Source organism: Anopheles stephensi, chromosome 2 (assembly GCF_013141755.1).
Source record: "Anopheles stephensi strain Indian chromosome 2, UCI_ANSTEP_V1.0, whole genome shotgun sequence".
NCBI classification, from domain to species: Eukaryota; Metazoa; Arthropoda; class Insecta; order Diptera; family Culicidae; genus Anopheles; species Anopheles stephensi.
Window position 1 is genome coordinate 46,910,574 of NC_050202.1, and position 19,378 is coordinate 46,929,951.

The 19,378-nt window shown below is 43.6% G+C and overlaps 2 protein-coding genes across 3 annotated transcripts; both read right to left on the minus strand.

The window, feature by feature from the left end:
- Nucleotides 1–3,840: 3,840 nt before the first annotated feature.
- LOC118506994 (poly(A) RNA polymerase GLD2-like) lies at nucleotides 3,841–6,690 on the minus strand. 2 transcript variants are annotated; one of them, XM_036044878.1, is made up of 6 exons: nucleotides 6,539–6,690; nucleotides 5,073–6,460; nucleotides 4,807–4,994; nucleotides 4,495–4,607; nucleotides 4,304–4,413; nucleotides 3,841–4,237 (listed from the first exon to the last, which is right to left on the minus strand). In XM_036044878.1, the coding sequence occupies exons 2-6, from the start codon at nucleotides 6,439–6,441 to the stop codon at nucleotides 4,059–4,061; spliced, it is 1,959 nt and encodes a 652-aa protein (XP_035900771.1). In that variant the 5' UTR covers nucleotides 6,442–6,460; nucleotides 6,539–6,690; the 3' UTR covers nucleotides 3,841–4,058. The 2 variants fall into 2 exon arrangements, with proteins under 2 accessions (XP_035900771.1, XP_035900772.1); XM_036044879.1 differs by having other exon boundaries at nucleotides 5,073–6,483; nucleotides 6,539–6,618.
- Nucleotides 6,691–6,710: 20 nt separating this feature from the next.
- LOC118506995 (peroxynitrite isomerase THAP4-like) lies at nucleotides 6,711–7,594 on the minus strand. Its single transcript, XM_036044880.1, has 2 exons — nucleotides 7,435–7,594; nucleotides 6,711–7,338 (listed from the first exon to the last, which is right to left on the minus strand). The coding sequence occupies exon 2, from the start codon at nucleotides 7,336–7,338 to the stop codon at nucleotides 6,853–6,855; it is 486 nt and encodes a 161-aa protein (XP_035900773.1). The 5' UTR covers nucleotides 7,435–7,594; the 3' UTR covers nucleotides 6,711–6,852.
- Nucleotides 7,595–19,378: the final 11,784 nt, after the last annotated feature.

The following is a 19,378-nucleotide window of genomic DNA, read 5'->3' on the forward strand; positions in this document are numbered from 1 at the left end:
TAAACATAAGAGCACAGAATTTAGACAACTCCGTTCTAGTTCTACTACTTCGTCGACTTCCTCGTTTTTCCGTTAGCGTGAGACGTATCCATCGTTGTATTGAAGTCTTGGAGGCGAGTGACTGGCTATTGTATGTTCAGACGTTACTGCAAGTGGAAGTGGAACCGGAATGGAACTGACATAGTTTCCAGCAGTTGTGTTCTGGTTTTTATATGATAAAAACGTTTGAGGAGACTAAAACTACTCTACCTACCCAGCATTTCCTGCGAGAGAAATTTGGGTTTAGCTGGGAAATATGATGTTATCACCAGCAGGGCAAAGTATTTAAGGTGATCGTACCGGAACGGCTTTTAGCGTATGTTGGTTTGGTATTGCAAAATTTCATGACCAGCATTACAGTATCAGTACTGTGACAAGAATTCTAACTAAGACAGATATAAAATTTCTAATTTCTAAATAAGCTGTCTTTACGATTCCTATTGCTCGGCGATCTGGAGTGCTTGGAAACGTGGTGAGTCTCTCTCTCTCTCTCTCCTTCTCCTTCTCTTTCTTTCTCTTTTCTTGGCATAACGACCTCTTAAGTTCACGCCTGGGATATCTGGCTTACTAGACCTAATGGAGCCGAGACGACCGGGGTTTAAATCCCATTCTGCTGCCTCGCAGGGCTGACTACCTTGCTACGGGTAAAATCAAATCACAGAAAGCCAGATATTACAGGCCGAGACCTTTCGAGGTTGTGGTGCCAGGGAAGATGAATACGGGAACAGAAGTTGATCGAGCGACGATCAGTAAACGATTTCTTTGTTTTCAGAGCCTAGAACAATCTCCAGCTCAGAGTGAGGCTGACTTCACTCTACCCATATTTACGACATAGATATTTATCTTTCTACACACTTTACACACTCAAACGTACTTCCTTCTCAATCTGCTCACCAGTGAAGCGGTGCAGTACATCAAGATGCTGAAGCATGTTTTGGAAGCGCCTCAGGAGACCGATGGTGACGGAGAGGCAAGCGGTGGCCAGGCAACGGAACCCCCAACGAAAAGTCTCGAAACAGCCCAAGAGCTGGAGCAGTCGTACACGCTGAAGGACGAGTTTCGTGCCATTCTACCGGTGGAAAAGCAAAACATGTCCCTAAGCGCACTGGCCGTCGAAATGCCTTACTTCATGAAGCTGTTGTCACTTACATCGCAGCCAACAGCCAGCGATTCTGACTCTACAACTAGTGCCCCGGAAAGTTACTGCGCTGTGGAAAGTAATAAACATACTGCAGTGCACGACGCTGTACCCGAACGAATGTCCATCGAGTCGACAAATGAAATGGTCATCCAAGAGGAAGTACAGCATCAGGTCCATCACGCTTCGGACGATTCGGTTGTGTCTACATACGTATTCGATCCTGAGAGTCTCCTGGCGAGTGACGAAGGAACCGACACAGAACCGGTACAAGTTGCGGAGCAAATGCTGGACACTGAGTACTCGCTGGCTGCCGAATTGGAACGAAATTTGGGTGAGGAGAGCTTCGAGTGGTTGGAGAGGAATCTACCAGACTGCGATGAATTCTTCAACGATGACAATCGACTGATCGGTTTGGACACTGATGACAGCTTGACTGGGCTGGAAGAGTTGTACGGTTAAACCAACCATTAGCCGGACCTTTTGGCAAATAGTCGATGAGATGGGACAAGACAGTCCAAGAAATTGCTGTGGCCTTAAACGTGTACCTATTACCAAGATCATCACTATGGAAGTAATTTTACATAGCACTGAAAGTACACAATCGACAACTCCGTGCCATACAAAGCAATCGAAACGAGTGCTAAATACTAGAAGCAGGATCAGAACCGAAAGATGAAGACTGACCGATAGCGATCGCGCTACAATTGACTGATATTTACACATAGTTTTAAGTTAACTACACACGATACTCAATCTTCTCTCTTATTGACAACTTTTCCCTTATCTATACTACCGTAATGTTTGTCGTCCTTTTGCTCAGTATTATCTCAGTTTATCTAGCAGGCAAGTCGATCAAGTACTCGCATTATCTACCTCTAGCATCTCGTTTCGATCCCTTAAATGAATGAAGAATAGCTTGAGAACACGCTGATGTGGTTAACTCTCAAATATTTTAAACAAGGAATAGGCAAACATTATTTTAAATTATGAACCTTAGTGCAATTTTATAACTTGACCATTGTCAACCCATTCCATCGATGTTTATTATTTGTTACCTTTGAGATCTCTAAATAGTCTTGCCCTGTCTATGTTCAACTCTCTATTAGCGCCTCATCCCACCTCAACGTTCAACCACCTTACGCACCTTTCGGCATATGACTTGTCTTATCTTATCTTGGGTGTTATCATTTCTGTTTTATCATTTTGGGTGTCGAACTTCAGGACCTCTCGCGATGTACAGACCAGATCCACAGCCTTATTTCTACATGCAGATTAGTTCCTTAGTTCTGAAGATAGTTCGGACATCTCCTAACTCCTAGTAAAACTTTTTTTCTGGTCCTTTACGGTCTTGGACTGCTGCCGGACCTCAATACCGCTCACGCTCAAGCGCCTTCGTCTGCCAATCGATTATTCAGGCCGTTCGGACGGGCGCATCAACGCCATCACTCCACCTCAGTTTGGGCCTACCACGACTCCTCTGTCCATGCGGACGGCTTGAAAGTACTTTAAGGGCTGGGTAGTCTGGTGTCTTGACCGGCCCACCGAAGCCAGACGAGTGTAGTTCGCTGCACGAGATCTTCGTACAACTCGTACAGCTTGTCATTGTAACGGCACCCCCCATAGTCCCTCCACAACATTACCTATCTGGGTTCAAAATACGCACCGACGACAACAGATTCATGATTTCTCGGAACCAATCGCTTATACTGCAGTCTGATGAAACTTTTCCACTCCAAATACCTGCTGCGACGGATGATGCAAATGGGCAGAATATTTTTTTTGAGGAAGGGCCTTGGCGTGCTCTCATAAGCAAATCATGTTATGGGAATGGCCTCGAACGACCCCAGCCCGTAAAGTTCGAACCGTCCACATCGCCAGAGAAAGTGTGGTAGGCCCAAACTGATGTGGAGTGACGGAGTTGATGCACCAAGACCAAGTTCGCATAAACTAAATCAAGCGAGCGCATAAACTAAGACTTATTAGATAGATTAAGCCATCCAACTGAGTCAGATTGCTAGACAGAAGAAAAAAAATCTATTCTCATGTATTTTGGGCTATTTGTGATATGCTGACCGTAAAACAAAAGACTTCAATAGTGGTACATTACGCAAATATGCCGATATAACTGTCTGCAAATTCCATCATCAAGCTTTTCCATTGGACGATTTGATTTACAACTCCTTTGATTCAAAAGTCAGCCATATTCCATACAGCCAAATTCGTCCAGCCGAAAACTGCAGAAATTACTTGCAACATTCCAGATAAAACGAGTACCAAGTTGTGACAGCTGATATACCATGCTAACGCTAATGTCTGGTCCGGTTGGAACTGCTTCAACATCTTTTTCCAATTAACCCGACCATCATGTTTCGCCTAAAAGTCAGCAGAAAAATTGGGCAATGCTTTGCCAACCTATAATGGAGGTTTAAGATTCTAAATTCTAGTGTATGTATTTCTGGCAAATGAGAAGTTAAAAATGCTCTCCAATAATGACAATTTTGATCTTAGCCATACTACTACTTAAATCACTCCAGCAACGTACTTAGATGACGTACTCATAAAACCATGTAAAATTGGGAAAGTGGATCAATAAATGTGCTTACATTCGAAAACTGATATTGTTTCTGTATTGTTAACTATCACAAAACAATTACTAGCTATTAGCTGCAGGTGCATTATAACCTATTTTATTTGTACTAGAAAGAATGTGTGTGTGTGTTTAAAATAGATACAGTTCTGTAAACCTATTTTTGTAAAAACCCACAATACTTGTGATAAGTGTCATAGGTTTTCGCTTTTTTCTTCTTTTAGTCTTTTTTTGTACAGTTTTTTTTCTTTTCTTTTGCGTTACTCCCCTCTTCGCGAAGTGCTGGCACGTTTAGAAATAGCTAGTTGTGGTTGGTATCGAAGAGGATGTAAAGAGCGGTTCCCGAAACAGGATGCTCAAGTTGTCGTGCTCCTCCAACATTTTCCAGGACGCAGCAAAGGCGCCTCTTATCCGTTCGAACACAAACCGTTTGTGAACCGATTTTCCGGTGTTGGTGCGATTGAATGGTTCTGAAAGTTATGCAGAAGATCGGTGTAAGCGGAAAATGCAACGAAACGACACTCTCGCTTCCTTACCTTCGATAAACAAATAGCCGCGGATTCGATGGTTTTCGCTGCCGCTCCATTTGCATTCGGATATCGGTAGAATCGTACCCGTTCGTACCGAAATAGCATAGATAGCGTAACTGAAAAAAAGGGTCAAACTGTTAACTGTTTGCCATCAAATCAGGTACAGAGACGGTGCTCGAATTCTGTTCTGTTCTTACTCAAATTCGGCATAGTATTTGAAAAACTTGAGCAACAGTTCGCCGAGCGTGTCCTTGTTGTCCGATCGGTAAGGGTCGATGCGTTCGAGCAAATTGCTGTTATAATCGTCTTGCTGCAACAAGGAATGATGGGATTGAAGGGATGACTTTCTACCAGACCTACTGACATCGAGCCCAGGTCGACCGGTAAGTTCGGCGTGTGACGGGCGCCAAGTTCGGGTCAATCCATCGAACTCGTAGTACCAACAAATCGACCCGAACTCGTCGAACTCACCGGTCGAACCAGGAAAAACAGACATCGCTAGTACTTACGGCAAACTTTTCCGGATAAACACTGTGCAGACACGGTACGACCGACGGCGTGACACCGCACTGCAGGAAGTTGAGCACCATCAGGACAAGCGAGTAGCTGGACATGGTGGAGTTTTTCGGATCGTTCAGGTTGTGATGTTGTGCCCACAGCTTTATCACCATAACCAAGGGCCGTACACGCAAGTCCACTGAAAAAAACGAAGGGAAAACCCGGATCAAACCAAGGAAAAAGCAAGACGAACCATTCTTTCCTAAAAAAACCTCACATTGAGCATAGCAGTGAAGCAAATGCGTATTGCGTATCCCGACCCGATTGTTAATGCTCAGATCGATATCGATGTTTTCCTTCACATGGCGAAACCGTAGAATTGGCACCTTGGCCCTTATCAGCAGAAGACGCTCAAAGCAGCTGGATGTGGACATCGTTTCGATGAAGCTTTTCACCCGCAGCAGATTGTTCAGTGCTTCGGTGCGCGCATCACAGTACCTCGGCCCGTCGATGTCTACAATGCACATGTCCATGTCGGAAGTATCCGTGCCGAACCCGGAAATGGTGCTGCCCATCAGGTAAAGCTCGTACTTTGGCAACCAGGAAGCCATACGCTGGAAGTGATGGTAGAGCGTTTCCCACAGGCGCATCTTTCTCGCAAACGTACTCTCCGATTGCTTGTTAGCGAGAAACATGTGCCAAATGCTCTTCGACAGTGGATCTTCGACAGTGGTCTGGACATCGGAAGGTACGGTGGTGGTTGTTTCGAGCGGAGTAGTATCTGGGCACTGGTCGCTGCTTGAAGCTCGACTTTCAGTGCTGGTTGATGTGCCTTCGCTTTCGAGACTTCCGTTTGGCGTGTTGTTGTCGCTGGTCGGGCAGCTGGACTTGCCGTAATCTTGCAAGTTGCCATTGTTTTTTGGTGGACCACAAATGTTCTTCTGCTCCGTATGCTCCGGGCGTATGGGATGCAGCTGTGGCAGTGCTGCATGCCCTTGAGCATGCTCCGGTCCCAAACTGCGCCGAGCGACATCCGGCTCACCACGCACCTGTTGCGTCCATAGTTCGTTTTTGCGTCGGTACATCGACTCTTTCTGGTAGGTGTGGCCAAACTTGAACATCAGCCAATTGTTGTGATAACCATAGTAACGAAGCAGATTGGCGAACGTATGATGCGATCGGTCAGACTCCGCTCGCTTCTCGGGCACGCGTTCGCCGTAGCTTCTGGTACGTTCGTTGCGTTGCGGCGCGAAATACATGTGCTGCCGGATGTCGTTTAAAACATCGAACGTGTACTTGTATTTCGTACCGTTTAATGTCCTTTTGCTGCTGCTGCTGCTGCCGCAAGCAACATCGCTTTGGAACACTTGCTGACCGAAGTAGCGCATATGTGAGCGCAACGGGTTCGGATCCGGCGGGTGATGTTCTGGACGCAGATTTGATATTCTAACCGGAAGGCTCCAGACGGTGGTATTCGAGGTGTGATTCCCAACGTATCCGTTCAATCGTAACGAGCTGCCGGAGGACTGTTCGGTGTCCATTCTAGCGTTGTGCGTTCCGAGTTTTACGTTCATGTTGGATGACAACGTGGTTGTAATCTTGGGACAGTTGGAGAATGATGTTTTTCTCACCTTCGTTCGTCCCATTGGATACACACTGGTGGCTCTGCAAAGTGCAACGAACAAAGGCTAATTCTTTGCTTTAATTCCTTTCCCAAATACCCAAATCTTTGTACTACCATACCTGCTCCGTGGATGAATGTTGTTTCCTGTGGTTAAGACCTAACCGCTGCTGTACGTTGCTTTAAGATAATTTCTCATCTCAGTGCCTTCTGCGATTCACAACGATTCACACCGCCAAGCAGTGGTTCATGGGTAGTTCGGATTTTTCAAATAAATTGTATTTTCTTATGACCTTGCTCTTTTACTAGTTAACCATGTATGCACCATCAACAGCACCATTTTCCGTTTCAATAACCCTACAAAGTAAACCATTTTTCACCCACAACCTCGCTATAGCTAGAATTTCAACAGCTTCCACCAACGTACAACGCTTCTTCATTCGCATCTCTTGTACACCACTTGCAGATGGTTTGTCATCGGCGTAACGTCCGTCTGCATGTCCGTTTGAATCTCGAGCGTTCCGTCCGCATTCAAGCGATATCTTTTCTCGATCGCCTTAACGGCCGGATCCTTCCCGAACGACATGCGGTCGATCGCTTTGGAGGTCAGCTGTAGCTCGTTCTCCGTCGCTTCGCCTTCCTCCAGCACGGCCAGCCCGAAGTTGTGCGCTACCATAAACGCAACCTGGCTGGTGCCCGGCTTGATGCGCAGAAAGCCTCGCTCAAGGTGCATCGGTGCACCGGACACGGGATGGCGTGAGTTCGCTTCGTAGTTCAGCAACGGTTGACCCACCGATTCGAACTTGATGATTTCGTTGTAGGCAAAATCTTTAATGGTCGGATAGTGTCCCTTAGCGGTCACAGATTCCCAGGTGCCGATGAGCCATTGGATGGGTTTCAGTGCTTCGTGTATTTTAGCCATCTGCAGGGGAGCGAAAACAGGATTTTGTGATTGATTTGAATACACACTCTACGATTATAGTGTTTGTTTTTTGGTGTAAAATATATCGTTCGTTACCTTTTCTTGCCGGTACAGTGTCGGTTTGTTTACGTTTGCTGCTATATTAAGCCGTGGACAAAGCTATGTACAACGACTGCAATAAACAAACTTTTTGTTGGAGTAATTCAACATAAATTATCACAAAAGCTAGTCTTCCTTGCGCTACATGGCTAGTACATTAATAAGAGATATTTTTCTCAACATTCATCCTAACTAAAATTCCTTTTTTAAGATAAATTTTTCGTTTTAGAACTATTTTCGCACATCGAATTTTGACGTTGGTGCTATGTTCGAATTCGGCACCGCATGTAGCTGTCAATTCGAGAAGCTTCGGCAACAGCGCGTTGACAGCCACAACTATCGTGCTCTCGTTCCACCTCTATCTCACTCGCACCTTGGAGACTATGGGCTGAACCACCTTCGGGGACCGCGAACTACGGCCAGAGTCGCCAAGTTTCGGTCAAAATTGTACGCATAATGATAGCAGTCATTTGTGTACCGCGGTCTGTCAACAACTCCTAGCGTTTTGCTGTCACAATAGAGTTAGTCGTGTGCGTCGAACACCGCATCTACGAAGGGTAATTGTAAAAACCTAGTGGTCTTCTAACAACAATAAGCGACCGAAAGCAGCTTGGCAGCATCCGTAAGCCGAAAACTGAACAGCTCACCTTCCGACGGTGCATCGAACTTCTTATCGCGCTGGAATGCAGTGAATGTGCGGGAGTGGGCGTGTGTGTGTGTGCGAGCGTGTCTCGCGAGAAGAAAAAATGCGTTTGCAGATTCCGATCCTCCAGGCAGCGTTCGCTGCGTAGCGATACATCAGCAACACGGATCGCGAGTAGAAGATGATAAATGTTCGATTTTAATGTCACTTTTGAGGCTTTTTTGTCTGCGCACTGTGTATGGCGAACGTTGACCAGGGCATGGAGAAGAAAACAAACGTGTGTGCAAGTGTGTGCGTACGTATGTGTGTGTGTGTGTGTTTGGGAGTGAGCCTTGAATTTCTGTCTCAATCAGGGCAGTGGTCGGCAAAATGCAGTCGCCTTTCCTGCTGTTTTCAAGGGGGGGTTTTCTTTTGGCAGTGATTTTGCAGTGCTATTTCTACAGAAGTAATCGGGTGCTTGGCGTATAATTCTGTAAACAAATTAAATCGAAACGCAGCAACGTATGGCACCGCTTTTCTAGAGGCTTTTCGGACGAGTCCACCCATTTGTCGACCACTGGCTGTGCCCGGGGCATGAAGTAAACGTGAGATGAAATCGAATTTGTGCGGTGTATGTTTGTGTGTGTGTGTGTGGTGGGCGTGAAGCACGTAGGGTGGCTAGCGTACATCTGTGTATATGTGTGCGAGTATTTTGGGGCAAAAACGGTGACGTTTTGCGTTCTCATCGAAGTAGTCCGTCGTTTGTCGCGCGCGCCAGTGAAATTGCGATGAGATGAAACGCGATTTCGTCCGTCGAATCGTCTTCGATTCTAAGCTCCTCGAGTGACATCTCTCCTTGTGTATGTGTGTGTTTGTGTCCCGGTCAGTTTGTGCGACACGTATGGGTCGACACAGACACATACACACGCGCAGCAGGATTCTGGGTTTCCTTTTCTCGGTCCTTGCCTGAGAAAGGTGGTGAGCCACAGTAAGTTAGCGATTTATCGGGATGTGTGTCCGTGAGAGGGTTGCCTCCGAGACGGTGAACCGTGCGACATACACACATACACACAGCCACCGTAGTTGACGATGTGTGCACGCCGAGATGTTTGTGGTTTGTTTATTGTGGAGCTAGTTGGTAGTGAAGAAAAATAGAAGGTTGTGATCTAGTTCCGCGCTTGTGAATGCACAACTCCACGGGATGTGATTTTTACTCAATATTAGCTTATGGTGTGTGAGCGGTGGGTGTGAACGGAAAACGGGCAGAAGACGAGTTGTGGAAGGTAGAAGACAACTCGCGAAACTCATTCCAGTAGGCGCGGCTATGTGTACGGTAATGATTCCTACAGAATTTATGTGCGATTTGTGAAGAGAAAAACGCGTCGAATGAAATATTCCACTTAAAAAATGTCTGCGGAATGTGCTTTCGTAAAACAAATACGCCCCGAAAACCCGAAAAAACGAGTCGGAATGGGAAGAATGTGTATGTGTGTGTGAGTGTGTGTTTTTGAAATATTTTCATACAAATATGGAACACAGTTTGTAGTAATGCACAATCATGAGATTGCTTTTAATCATTTTTTTCTGGAGCATTTGTTGTTTTCTTGAGACATCTTTCTCAAGAACTAACCCCCTCCTCAAAAGTAATCCCCATCGCCCAACGTGTCCAATGAGTCGCCATCGCCAAGTGACAGTTCCTTCCGCAGTAGCAGCAGCTGCTGTTGCTGGATTTTGCCCATTCGTTTGGGCACAACATCTGGTGATGATGATGCTGATTACACCCATCATACGATGTGACACCTGCAACACGATTGTGCCAACCAGCCAGCCAGCCCTTTTTACAATCAATAGTTTGTCTTCTCGATTTTCGCGTCTGTGTGTGTGTGTGTATATTCGAAATCAGGCATACGATTCGGGCTGGTGCTGGTATCTGGATGTAAGCGCATGATTGATGTTTGGTCGGTGTTATTTTAATGCATATTTAATTAAAATATGCACCTGCAGAGTCTCTGGAGGCCTTTTTGAAGAGTAAGAAGAAGTGTCCTTTTTTTAAGATCGTACCTTCTACCGTGTGAGAGTATTTCACTGTCGATAGAAAGTGTTGTAGCTTACAAAAAGAAAAGGAAAAAAGTGTAATTAATTGCATTGCGTGTGCAGTTGCCTTTCCGCAACAGTGACGTAGAAATGGAAATAAAAAAAAGTTAAACGGAAATGTTTCCTCTTTGTTTACACAGTGAGGTTTATTATTAGTTTGGTTGGTTAAGTGTGATATGTGTGGTACCGAAGAGAGAGGGAGGGAGAGAGAGATAAAATGGTGTGGATACAGTGACTCAAACGGAAATCCGTACTCCTTAAAATTAAACAATTGCTCGGCTTTGAGGACAAATCATGAGAATATTTTCACACATCCTTTCCTATAAACCATGAACAAAGCGGTTGCAAAATAGTCGAAATGGTTAAAGTAGTGCAGAAATATTGATTTTTGCATGCCAAATAGTCCACTTTGCTAAGCGGTCAGATGCATAATTTATAATATTTGTAGAGGATTTCTTTTTCATACAAGTGTGCAATTCTAGTAGATAGATAATTATCAAAGCAAAAAAATTGTACCATTCTGCTGAAGTTTTCGTCATTTATAAAGATCTGTAGCAGAATAAAACAAGCCTAGAGCCTTAAAACTAAGAAATGATCGTAAAGAAAGTAGTGTTTGCTATAATTATTTTGGATTTTAAAAATTTATTTAAAAAAACCGCCAAAATGTCTTAATTATTACCAAAGAATATCAAAACCGAAACAAAATTCCATACAAATTTCCGCAGAAAAAAGTGCATAATGTTGGTCAGGAGAGAATATTATTTCTTGTATCGCTTACCGATTAACTGATTCTTGTAGTGTTGTTTTAAAATTAAGAACTGATTACAAAAAAGTCACTTTTGCTGTTAGGCAGTATTTGTTTTGGGTTGGAAAAAATTCTTCCAATCTGCAGATAAAACATAAAGGCATTTTTTTGAAAAATGATATTATCATTCAAGTCGCTCCTTGTAGTAATCGTCTGGAACAAAAATCTGGTACAATTGGCCTTCGTATGCGGTAAAGTTGATAAAGACTTAAACAATATTGGCAGATTTTTAAAACATGTATTTTTAGATGCTTTTCACCGAAAGGCTGCTGTCTGGCTTTTGCCAAAATCAAACGTTCAGTTTTGTTCATGATTAGTAGGTGTAAACGAAACAAGCCATGGAGAAAGTTTTACTAAACTAGCCATTGAAATCGATCATAGACAATCTGCTATAGCAAAGCAGAATGTTCTATTGTTTAGTTCAGTATTTCCGTGAATCGCACGCCGCGAACGGTTGTAAAAGTATTAAATTATATTCCATCATATTAGGAGTCGTATAGTGCTTTAACTACGAAAATCGTCTTTAAAGTCCAGAAAATGTTCAATTTCAAGGTGTCCTAATTTCCGTTTAACTCACTGTAAATAAACGGTCCAGTGTGTACGCTTTGAAGTGCAGAAAGAGCAGTGGTGTTGAAGTGGTGTCAGTGAAGTGTATTCGTTGTCGTTAAGCAAGGAAAAAAATCCATTTACTAATAATAATCATCATATTTATGGTAGAATTTAACTTGCAACATTGTTTCTGAAAAAGCAACATCCCGTTTGTTTGTTGCTATGGCACGGCACGCTAACGAATTTGAAACAAATATTTATTTCTTCCAGAGTGTAACATTAATTACAACCCAACTGCAGAGCTTGTCCGCACACTAACGTGTGGATAGTGAAAAATGTGTATGTAGTGAGTGCGATGATGATGATGGTTATGATGAGTCATAGGTGTGCCCCTTGTGGAAAGCAAAAGTGAATCGTTTGCAATGTTAATAATTGTAGATTAAAAAGAAACGCTCATAGAGAGAGAAAGAGCATCATTCTTGCGAATAAGTAATAGTCCTCTGTGAAAAAATCTTGGTAGAAACGTGGTTAAAAAGAGAGAAGGCACAAGGAATGGTGGTACTGGGTGAATTAAAAAAAAAAATTGTGAAGAAATCCCGGTGAGCTCTACCAGAAGCAGGGCAAATGAGCATTGCGAAAAGTGGCTACTATGATGTTGAATGTGCTTTGCCGTGCGGTGAAATATTGTGAATACAATTCGTGAAATTTGTGGTTAAAAATAGCCTGGCGGTCGTCTTGCATTCAAAGGACACCCAGTGCAATCGCTGGTCCTCTCTCATCATTCGACGCCCGACTTTCATCAATCTTCAACAAATCACCAAAATAATATCCGGAGCTACTCCTCTTCGTTGTGTAGAGTACTATAAGGTAAGTTGACTGTTGGCAATAGAGGAGCCAGCAAAATTTTTACTATTATTAGAAACGTTTGGTCAGACCAAAATCCCCACTGCGATATTTTCCCATCAAAGATGCTAGACAAAAATGCTTCCGTTCGTTCTAAATCATTGGTCGAAGAACCTCTTCCCTCACACACTGTTCAAGAAAACGATGTCTCTGCATTCTATGTCATCGTTCTTGTTTGTTTTGCGGACAAGAATCGGTCACCCGTTGAGCTGTGTCTTCTTTTGCCACTGGGGACGAGAGGGTTACGTTCCAAAAATAAACCACCGTAAAACAATGACCGGAAATCGATCGTGTGTGCAAAAGTAAGAACCATTCTGAACTGGTTGTCCAAAAAACTCTAACCCGTGAGGGAAGCACACATTTCGTTCCCGGTGCTAATGACAAACCGGAAGAGACTTATTATTCCTTCACGTCACTTTCGAACGTCAGTCAAACTTGTCAAGGGGGTTTTAGTAAAGCGGAACTACTAGTACAAAGAAACGTCAGCTCGTTTCTGCAGAGGAGCATCAGTGCTAAAATATTTCTATTCGTTAGAATAATGTAGGAAGCCTTGCTCAACATGCGGCTATTAATGGTATCAAGCAAATTTGTAATTCGCAGCGAAATGTTAGTACAAGCAAAAGCAATGGACCAAACCATCGGTACATAGCGTCGTTATGGTGCACAAACCTGTAATAAAATGAAACAAGAACAAATCCCAGAAATGTATGAATACTGTGCTGAAAGCTAAAGTGAAGTACTATTTTTAGGTGCTTCTCTCTAGGAAGTGACAATGAGCAAGAGAACCATGCAAACGAAGTATGGCTTTTGTGTCGCAGGGTTCTTGCAAAACTAAGGATTGCCCCACAACCATACGTGGGCTGTATCTGTAAAGCAGTGTTTCTCAGGTTATAATACAAGCGTCTGTATGTTTAAAATATTAAGCGCTTATAATATAACGCACAAGCTGAGCATTCTACGTGTTGTTGTCTGGTTTGTGTCCCAAGTCTGTGCCGGTTTGTGTAAATTCAAGTCATAGAAAAACCAGAAATGGGAGGCCGAGACCTTTCGAGGAGATAGTGCCAATGAAGAAGAAGATTCAGTCGGATGCGTTGCCCTCTATTTCTAAGGTTCGCTACGAGAAAGCCTTGTTTTTGTGTCGGACAACACGTTTTGGTGCCCAGAATATGTCCTCTATTAGACGATTTCTTCTTACTCTAGAAGTGAGAAGATGTCGTAAAAATCGGAACATGTTGGCAACAGCTGCTCCAAATCAAAGGATCATACAGATCATGGACAGGTGAATCGCTAGGACACATTGACGTCGAATGAAACATCGTAGAATCAGTTTGTTTTTAATCAGCTCATTAGCAAAATTGTTTGCAATTGATTGGTCCACATGTGTGCAGAAATACGTTGAATAAACTTACTCTGTAGTAAGGACCTATCCATCCTTCATGTTGGGGATGGACCAGAGCTTCTTGTATATTCTTCTTTAGTTATCCATCGTGGGATGATCCTTTAGTCACTCCATAACAGTCATAACGGCGCCGGTCTGCATACGGGGCAGGACCGGGGGTCAAATCCCATCTCGACCACCTCGCCGTACGTAGGGCTGACTATTTTATTATAGGTAAAATTAAGTCAAACGAAGTTAGAAATGGCTGGGCGAGACCTCTCGAGGTTGTAGTGCCAAGGAAGTAGATGAAGAAGTCATCCATCTATTCCCGAACAAAGGGAGATCGATTCACAACGCAAAAATTGTTCCAAAATGGTCAACTAAAATGCAGGAGATTATGCTAATTTTCAAGCCATTAGAATTGCCATAAAGTATAATTTCGCTGTTAGTCGTTATGCGGAGTGTATTATTAAAGCTTTCAGCTAAGTTTTATTAGTGAAGTGGATAAATAAGGCTATAACCAATTTATGAAATAACTAACTAATATCCTAACGACGGACGCATGGAATAACCTCAACATAAGTTAAAACTTGGCATTCATTCAAACGAGTTATTATCTCCAATGCCACAAATCTACATCACCTATCCACTCTCGTCCTCGCCATCCTCATCCCACACAACACATGACCGTAAATAGTACGATACGTGTGATGGATTAGACGGACGGCCCCGTACGCATCTCGGTCGGTCGGTCGAGTGTGTGTATCATCTATTGGACGACCCCCGCATAACTTGTGGACAGATTTGTTGCTTCACTGGAGCATATCACGGAAGCTGGACCGAAACTAGTTTTCCAACGCTAGCGATTTGCATGTTTGGAGACATTGGGCTCCCGCGCACGGCACAGTTCTTCCAGTGCTCTAGTTTCTCTGGCACCGAATCGGACAGTGTGGGACGAGAAGTTTTGCGTCCGTAGTGGATCTTCTTTTCAAGTTTTTGGAATTTTGGTAGTGATCGGCGCGAGCGACGGCTGGTCGAGGCGGGCTAGATTTGCATAAAATTATTGATACGGTATTTTAACGGATTTTCAACGGTCATCCAAAAACCTTTAGGAAGTATGAAGGAGGAGGATAAACCCGTACGCACTACTGCCATCCCTTACCGAACCTTTGGTTTGTCACCGATCTTTGTTGATTATGCCGGGGAGTTGATTGTGTGGACGATTTTGTCTGGCTATAATTCTGCTCTTCTGCAACACGGGCAGAAATTTTGGGTTGTGCGTTTGTTGTGCCAGCTATACGTGTCGAATGATGCGTGTGCGATGTGGCTCGCTAGCAGATAGCTTCCAGATTGTTTTGTGTTCCGTTTGGTGCCAATGCCGAACTGGAACTGATGTTCCGTTGGTGCTGATTGCAAAACGATAACTATTATTTCCCCTTGTTTTTGCGTTCGAAGAGCGTGTGTTTTTGTGGATCCTGCCAGAAGCGGCGGAAGGCACACGAAACACATTTTCAAATTGCTTGAAGATATCGTTGGCCAAAGAACATAGGGTTTAGTGGACTCATTATTGAAGTGTTTCACGGCATGGTTTTGTCTCCCGAAATAGAACGCTTCATAGGCAATTTATAAATGAGTGCGTGTGTTTTATGCAATGATAACGAATTTGGGGTAAATGGTGGCTAGGGAATGAATGAAGGTGAAACCTAGAAGCAAAACGATGTTAAGAAAGGGCTGTTTTTTTAATATTTACTGATTGTTTGTATTTTTGAGGTGAAAATAGAGAGTTTAGGGCTTACGTCGTGCCGCACCTAGTCTCTTAGAGACCCTATGCAGAATGAAAGGTGGAGACCCCAAGCAGGACGAGTCAGAGGCTTAGGGCCAGAGTCAGAGGCTTAGGGGAGGTATAGATACCAGGAACCTTGTGGAGTTAGGGTCTTATAAATGATCGAGGCTCCCAGGACCTTACAACCATCGTTCAGGAAGTTACTCCTTTGAGCCTTTTGAAATCTCGCGGCTCCAAGCATCTGCTAATTTGTGCCCAAGACTAATTTGTGTGTACTGCCCTGGGCTAGAAGATATTACCTTAGTCAAGATGAACTTGGCAGCTTCCTAGCAGTTCCTGACATGGCTTCTTGCGAGAGGACACCATATCTCGAGTGTGTTTGCAGGTTTGTCTTCACATTCTTGGTCGTTCGTCCGAATATCGGTTCGGCATACGAGGTCAGATTTCCTTCTTTATGCTGATTTTTTTAGAATTGCAAGGAGCACGTCCATCTTAAAATATACTTTTTTCTGTAAGGTCCGTTCATCCAGGATGTTTCAGTATCTAAAATTAGTCAACAGATCAATGTACCATATGCTGCTTTCTACAAGTTTAGTCTCTTTTTCACCACCTTTGACATTTCAACTTTCAAAGGCCTTGGCTTTTTTTGGACATTATTGACTAAAATTACTGGATGGATTTTTTCTGTCCACTACCCGATTAGGATATCCTAATGTTAGTAAAGAATAAATCAATACTCCTAAAGAAATGGGAAGCATATTAATGGTTATTTAAAATATAGTTCCGCCCGTATTCCTTTCTCCTGTTTATTTTCGTGCTGTTTTTCAGCCCATTCGGGTTCTCTCGTATACGAAGGCCCCGTTTGGGAGCAATATTTCACGCGTGTCCATTTTTTCTCACCCAAAAGTAGCGTAAAGTCTGGACTACTCTGCTTACTACGGGTTACGCTACCATCCCTCACGCACACACACACACAACGAAAATTTCGCACACAGGCGCACCAGCCACTAAGGACACCTACGCTCGTTCATCCCGTCAATCGTTATCAAATGCAGCTTCAGCGACAATCCAGAATGGGAAACGTCAGTTTTGTGGGATTGCCTGTGTTCAGTCGGTGTGTGCGTTTGTTGGCGTGTTCGGTATTGCTACGAGTGGAGTAGTATAGAGACCACTCGTTACTACACTCGGGCGAATGGACATGCGCAGTAGCAGCAGCCAATTACTAGGACATGCTCCAAAACTCATCTGGAAAGTGGTCACGATGTAGCGAACATATTGTTGCTCTCACCAAATTTATCTCATTTCACAATCAAGGTTCATTGATTAGTTGGGAGTAATATGGTTTGAACACGCGTTATCCTTGCAATTGAGAGCTAAGGACGTCAAGAACAGTGGGAAGAACTATCCTCACTTTTCGACAATGAAAATTTAATAGAAATGGTTTATTATTGCACTACTATGTAGTTATTCAAAATTCTTACTGATGAGCGATCAAATTATTCTAACTATACGAAATGCTCACCGAGGGCTGCCCTTTATCCTGACCCAGGAAGCGAATTTCACCTACAAGAGGGTGATGAACGGTTTAGGGTTTTGTCGATACACTTGGTTTGCTGCACCCTTGCATTTCATCCGTAACGACTCTATCGGACCGGACCGGTTGTTGGTCCCCAGAAATTGTCGGCACCCGAAATGACACGATGCACCGGTTGCAGCATGAATGCACTGCCTTGTACGTACAGAGGAGAAGGAACGCGCGGTGGCAACAGGCCAGGATGCATCCTGGGAACTGGGAGCCAGAACTTGCGCATATGTACGCAACCCGGTTGTTGCGTACGGATGATGCGTATTTGCAAAATTACGCACGATGCACACAGCACACCCGGTCGTGCCGAGGACGACGTTCATGCGTATCCTTGTTTCGTTCATTAGCTGCACTCGGACAGCCGGACAGTACCGAAGCAGGACCGGCTTCGAGAAAAGAAAAAAAACCCGATATACTGATACGGGAGTGTGGACAACGCGAGGAATACGAAGAACGTTCTGGAACGGTTGCGTGACAGCGTAAAATAGAATGGGAAGCAACATGAAAATTAAAACTCTATGAACACCGTTGCGCATATGCAGGAGTTTTGGGAGTTTTTTTTGCGCTCTTGGGACGAGTATTCGTTTTATCATTTGCACATGCAGCTGTGTAGTGCAATTGTATTTGGTCTGATGAGGGACAGTTGGTGTGTGTGTGCGTGTGTCCTCTTTTTGGGTGGCAATCGGTGGGTTCTCTATGCAGCTGTACCATGATGATCGATTGAAATATAAGTGAGCAGCTCAATGTGGGAACATAATGTACTGCTGATGTATGTTTTATTGAGTAGTTTATTGTATGGGAAATAGTGTGCTGTAAAACTGTTTTAAATTAATTGAACCGATTTGATGATTTTCTTGAGTAATAATGTGCGAAATCGACATGAAACTGCCTTCATCAGAAGACCTTTTGCGAATATCCTAGGAGTACCTAAATTTCTCTAATATTTAGGTAAAGGTATAAGTTATACTGACACTAACGAAATCTTTCTAATTGCGTTTGCTCAGAAGATTTGCTGAGAAAGATGCTCAGAAAGATTTTTAGTCTCATATGTGAGGAATTCTGAGGCACAGTACGATTTATCTCACTATCGTGCTGTGGAATATACTCGTCAGGCTCCGGAAGACTTAGTATTGAATTGACAGAGTTAAATCGTAAGAGGTATTGAGGGTATCTGCAGCAAGTAGAAATCGTTTTTGAGTATAATGAGTGAACTGAGACTTATTAGAACTGCTCTATTTAGACTTTGAAGGACATGGGGCATGTTGTCGTGACTTTAACACCTGTCTTGAGGGACCAAACTGGGATTCTATTAAATTGTTACAGTCCCAGCAGTCACATAGGCCTCTGAGACGTTGGCCTTACCCAAAACCCGTGACTCTCGAGACTCAGATGGGCTGGACATGTCATGAGAATGGCACCAAACCACCAAACTTGTCAAGTTTAATTTTTACAGGGCCACATTTACAGGGTATGTACAGTATTGTAGACCCAAACTGAGGTGCAGTAATGATGTTGATATGACTTCTAGTAGCGGCATTCTTCTGGACTCTGCAGCTGGTCAATATCGCGACTCGATTATAACACCTGGCAAATGATTTATTTAAGAACTTACTTTAAAAATACCGTTGGACCATTGCACTAATTCAAGTGCACTTCCAAACAGAACAAATAGAACCGAAAATAATACTTCAATAATTAAAGCAAACAATTATTCTTGCCTAACCACCACACCGGCTAAGAGCCTATCATCGCTCTTGTCCGTTTATTGACTTATCGAATGGTTGAACAAACATGCTGAAATGTCTTGGGCAGATTGATTAGGCAGACCATGCTTTCTCGATGGCAAATACCGTTAGCATTGAATTGAAGTTGGCATGGAAAGAAATTTCTCACATTTTTTCCACCTCTTTTTTTTTGCTGATTGCTACATGATGGCCCTTCTTTTCTCGGTTGATTCCGTAAGATACCAGGCTGTCTGGTGTTATCTACTATTTACATGCAGGAAGGAAACAGTCTAAGTAGGTTAATGCAAAGCAACGACAGTGTTCCGGGCTTCCGTCCGTGTGGTATTACTGCCTCCAGCTTGGGTGGGTTAAGGGAAAAAGAGGTGTTTACTTCACAGCTATTAAATTAAACTGAAGAAGATTAGCAGGGGGGTTGTTCTACCATAGCCATTGATGATGCTGCATCGTCCATCGTGTATTGTCTGGAAGTATTATAGC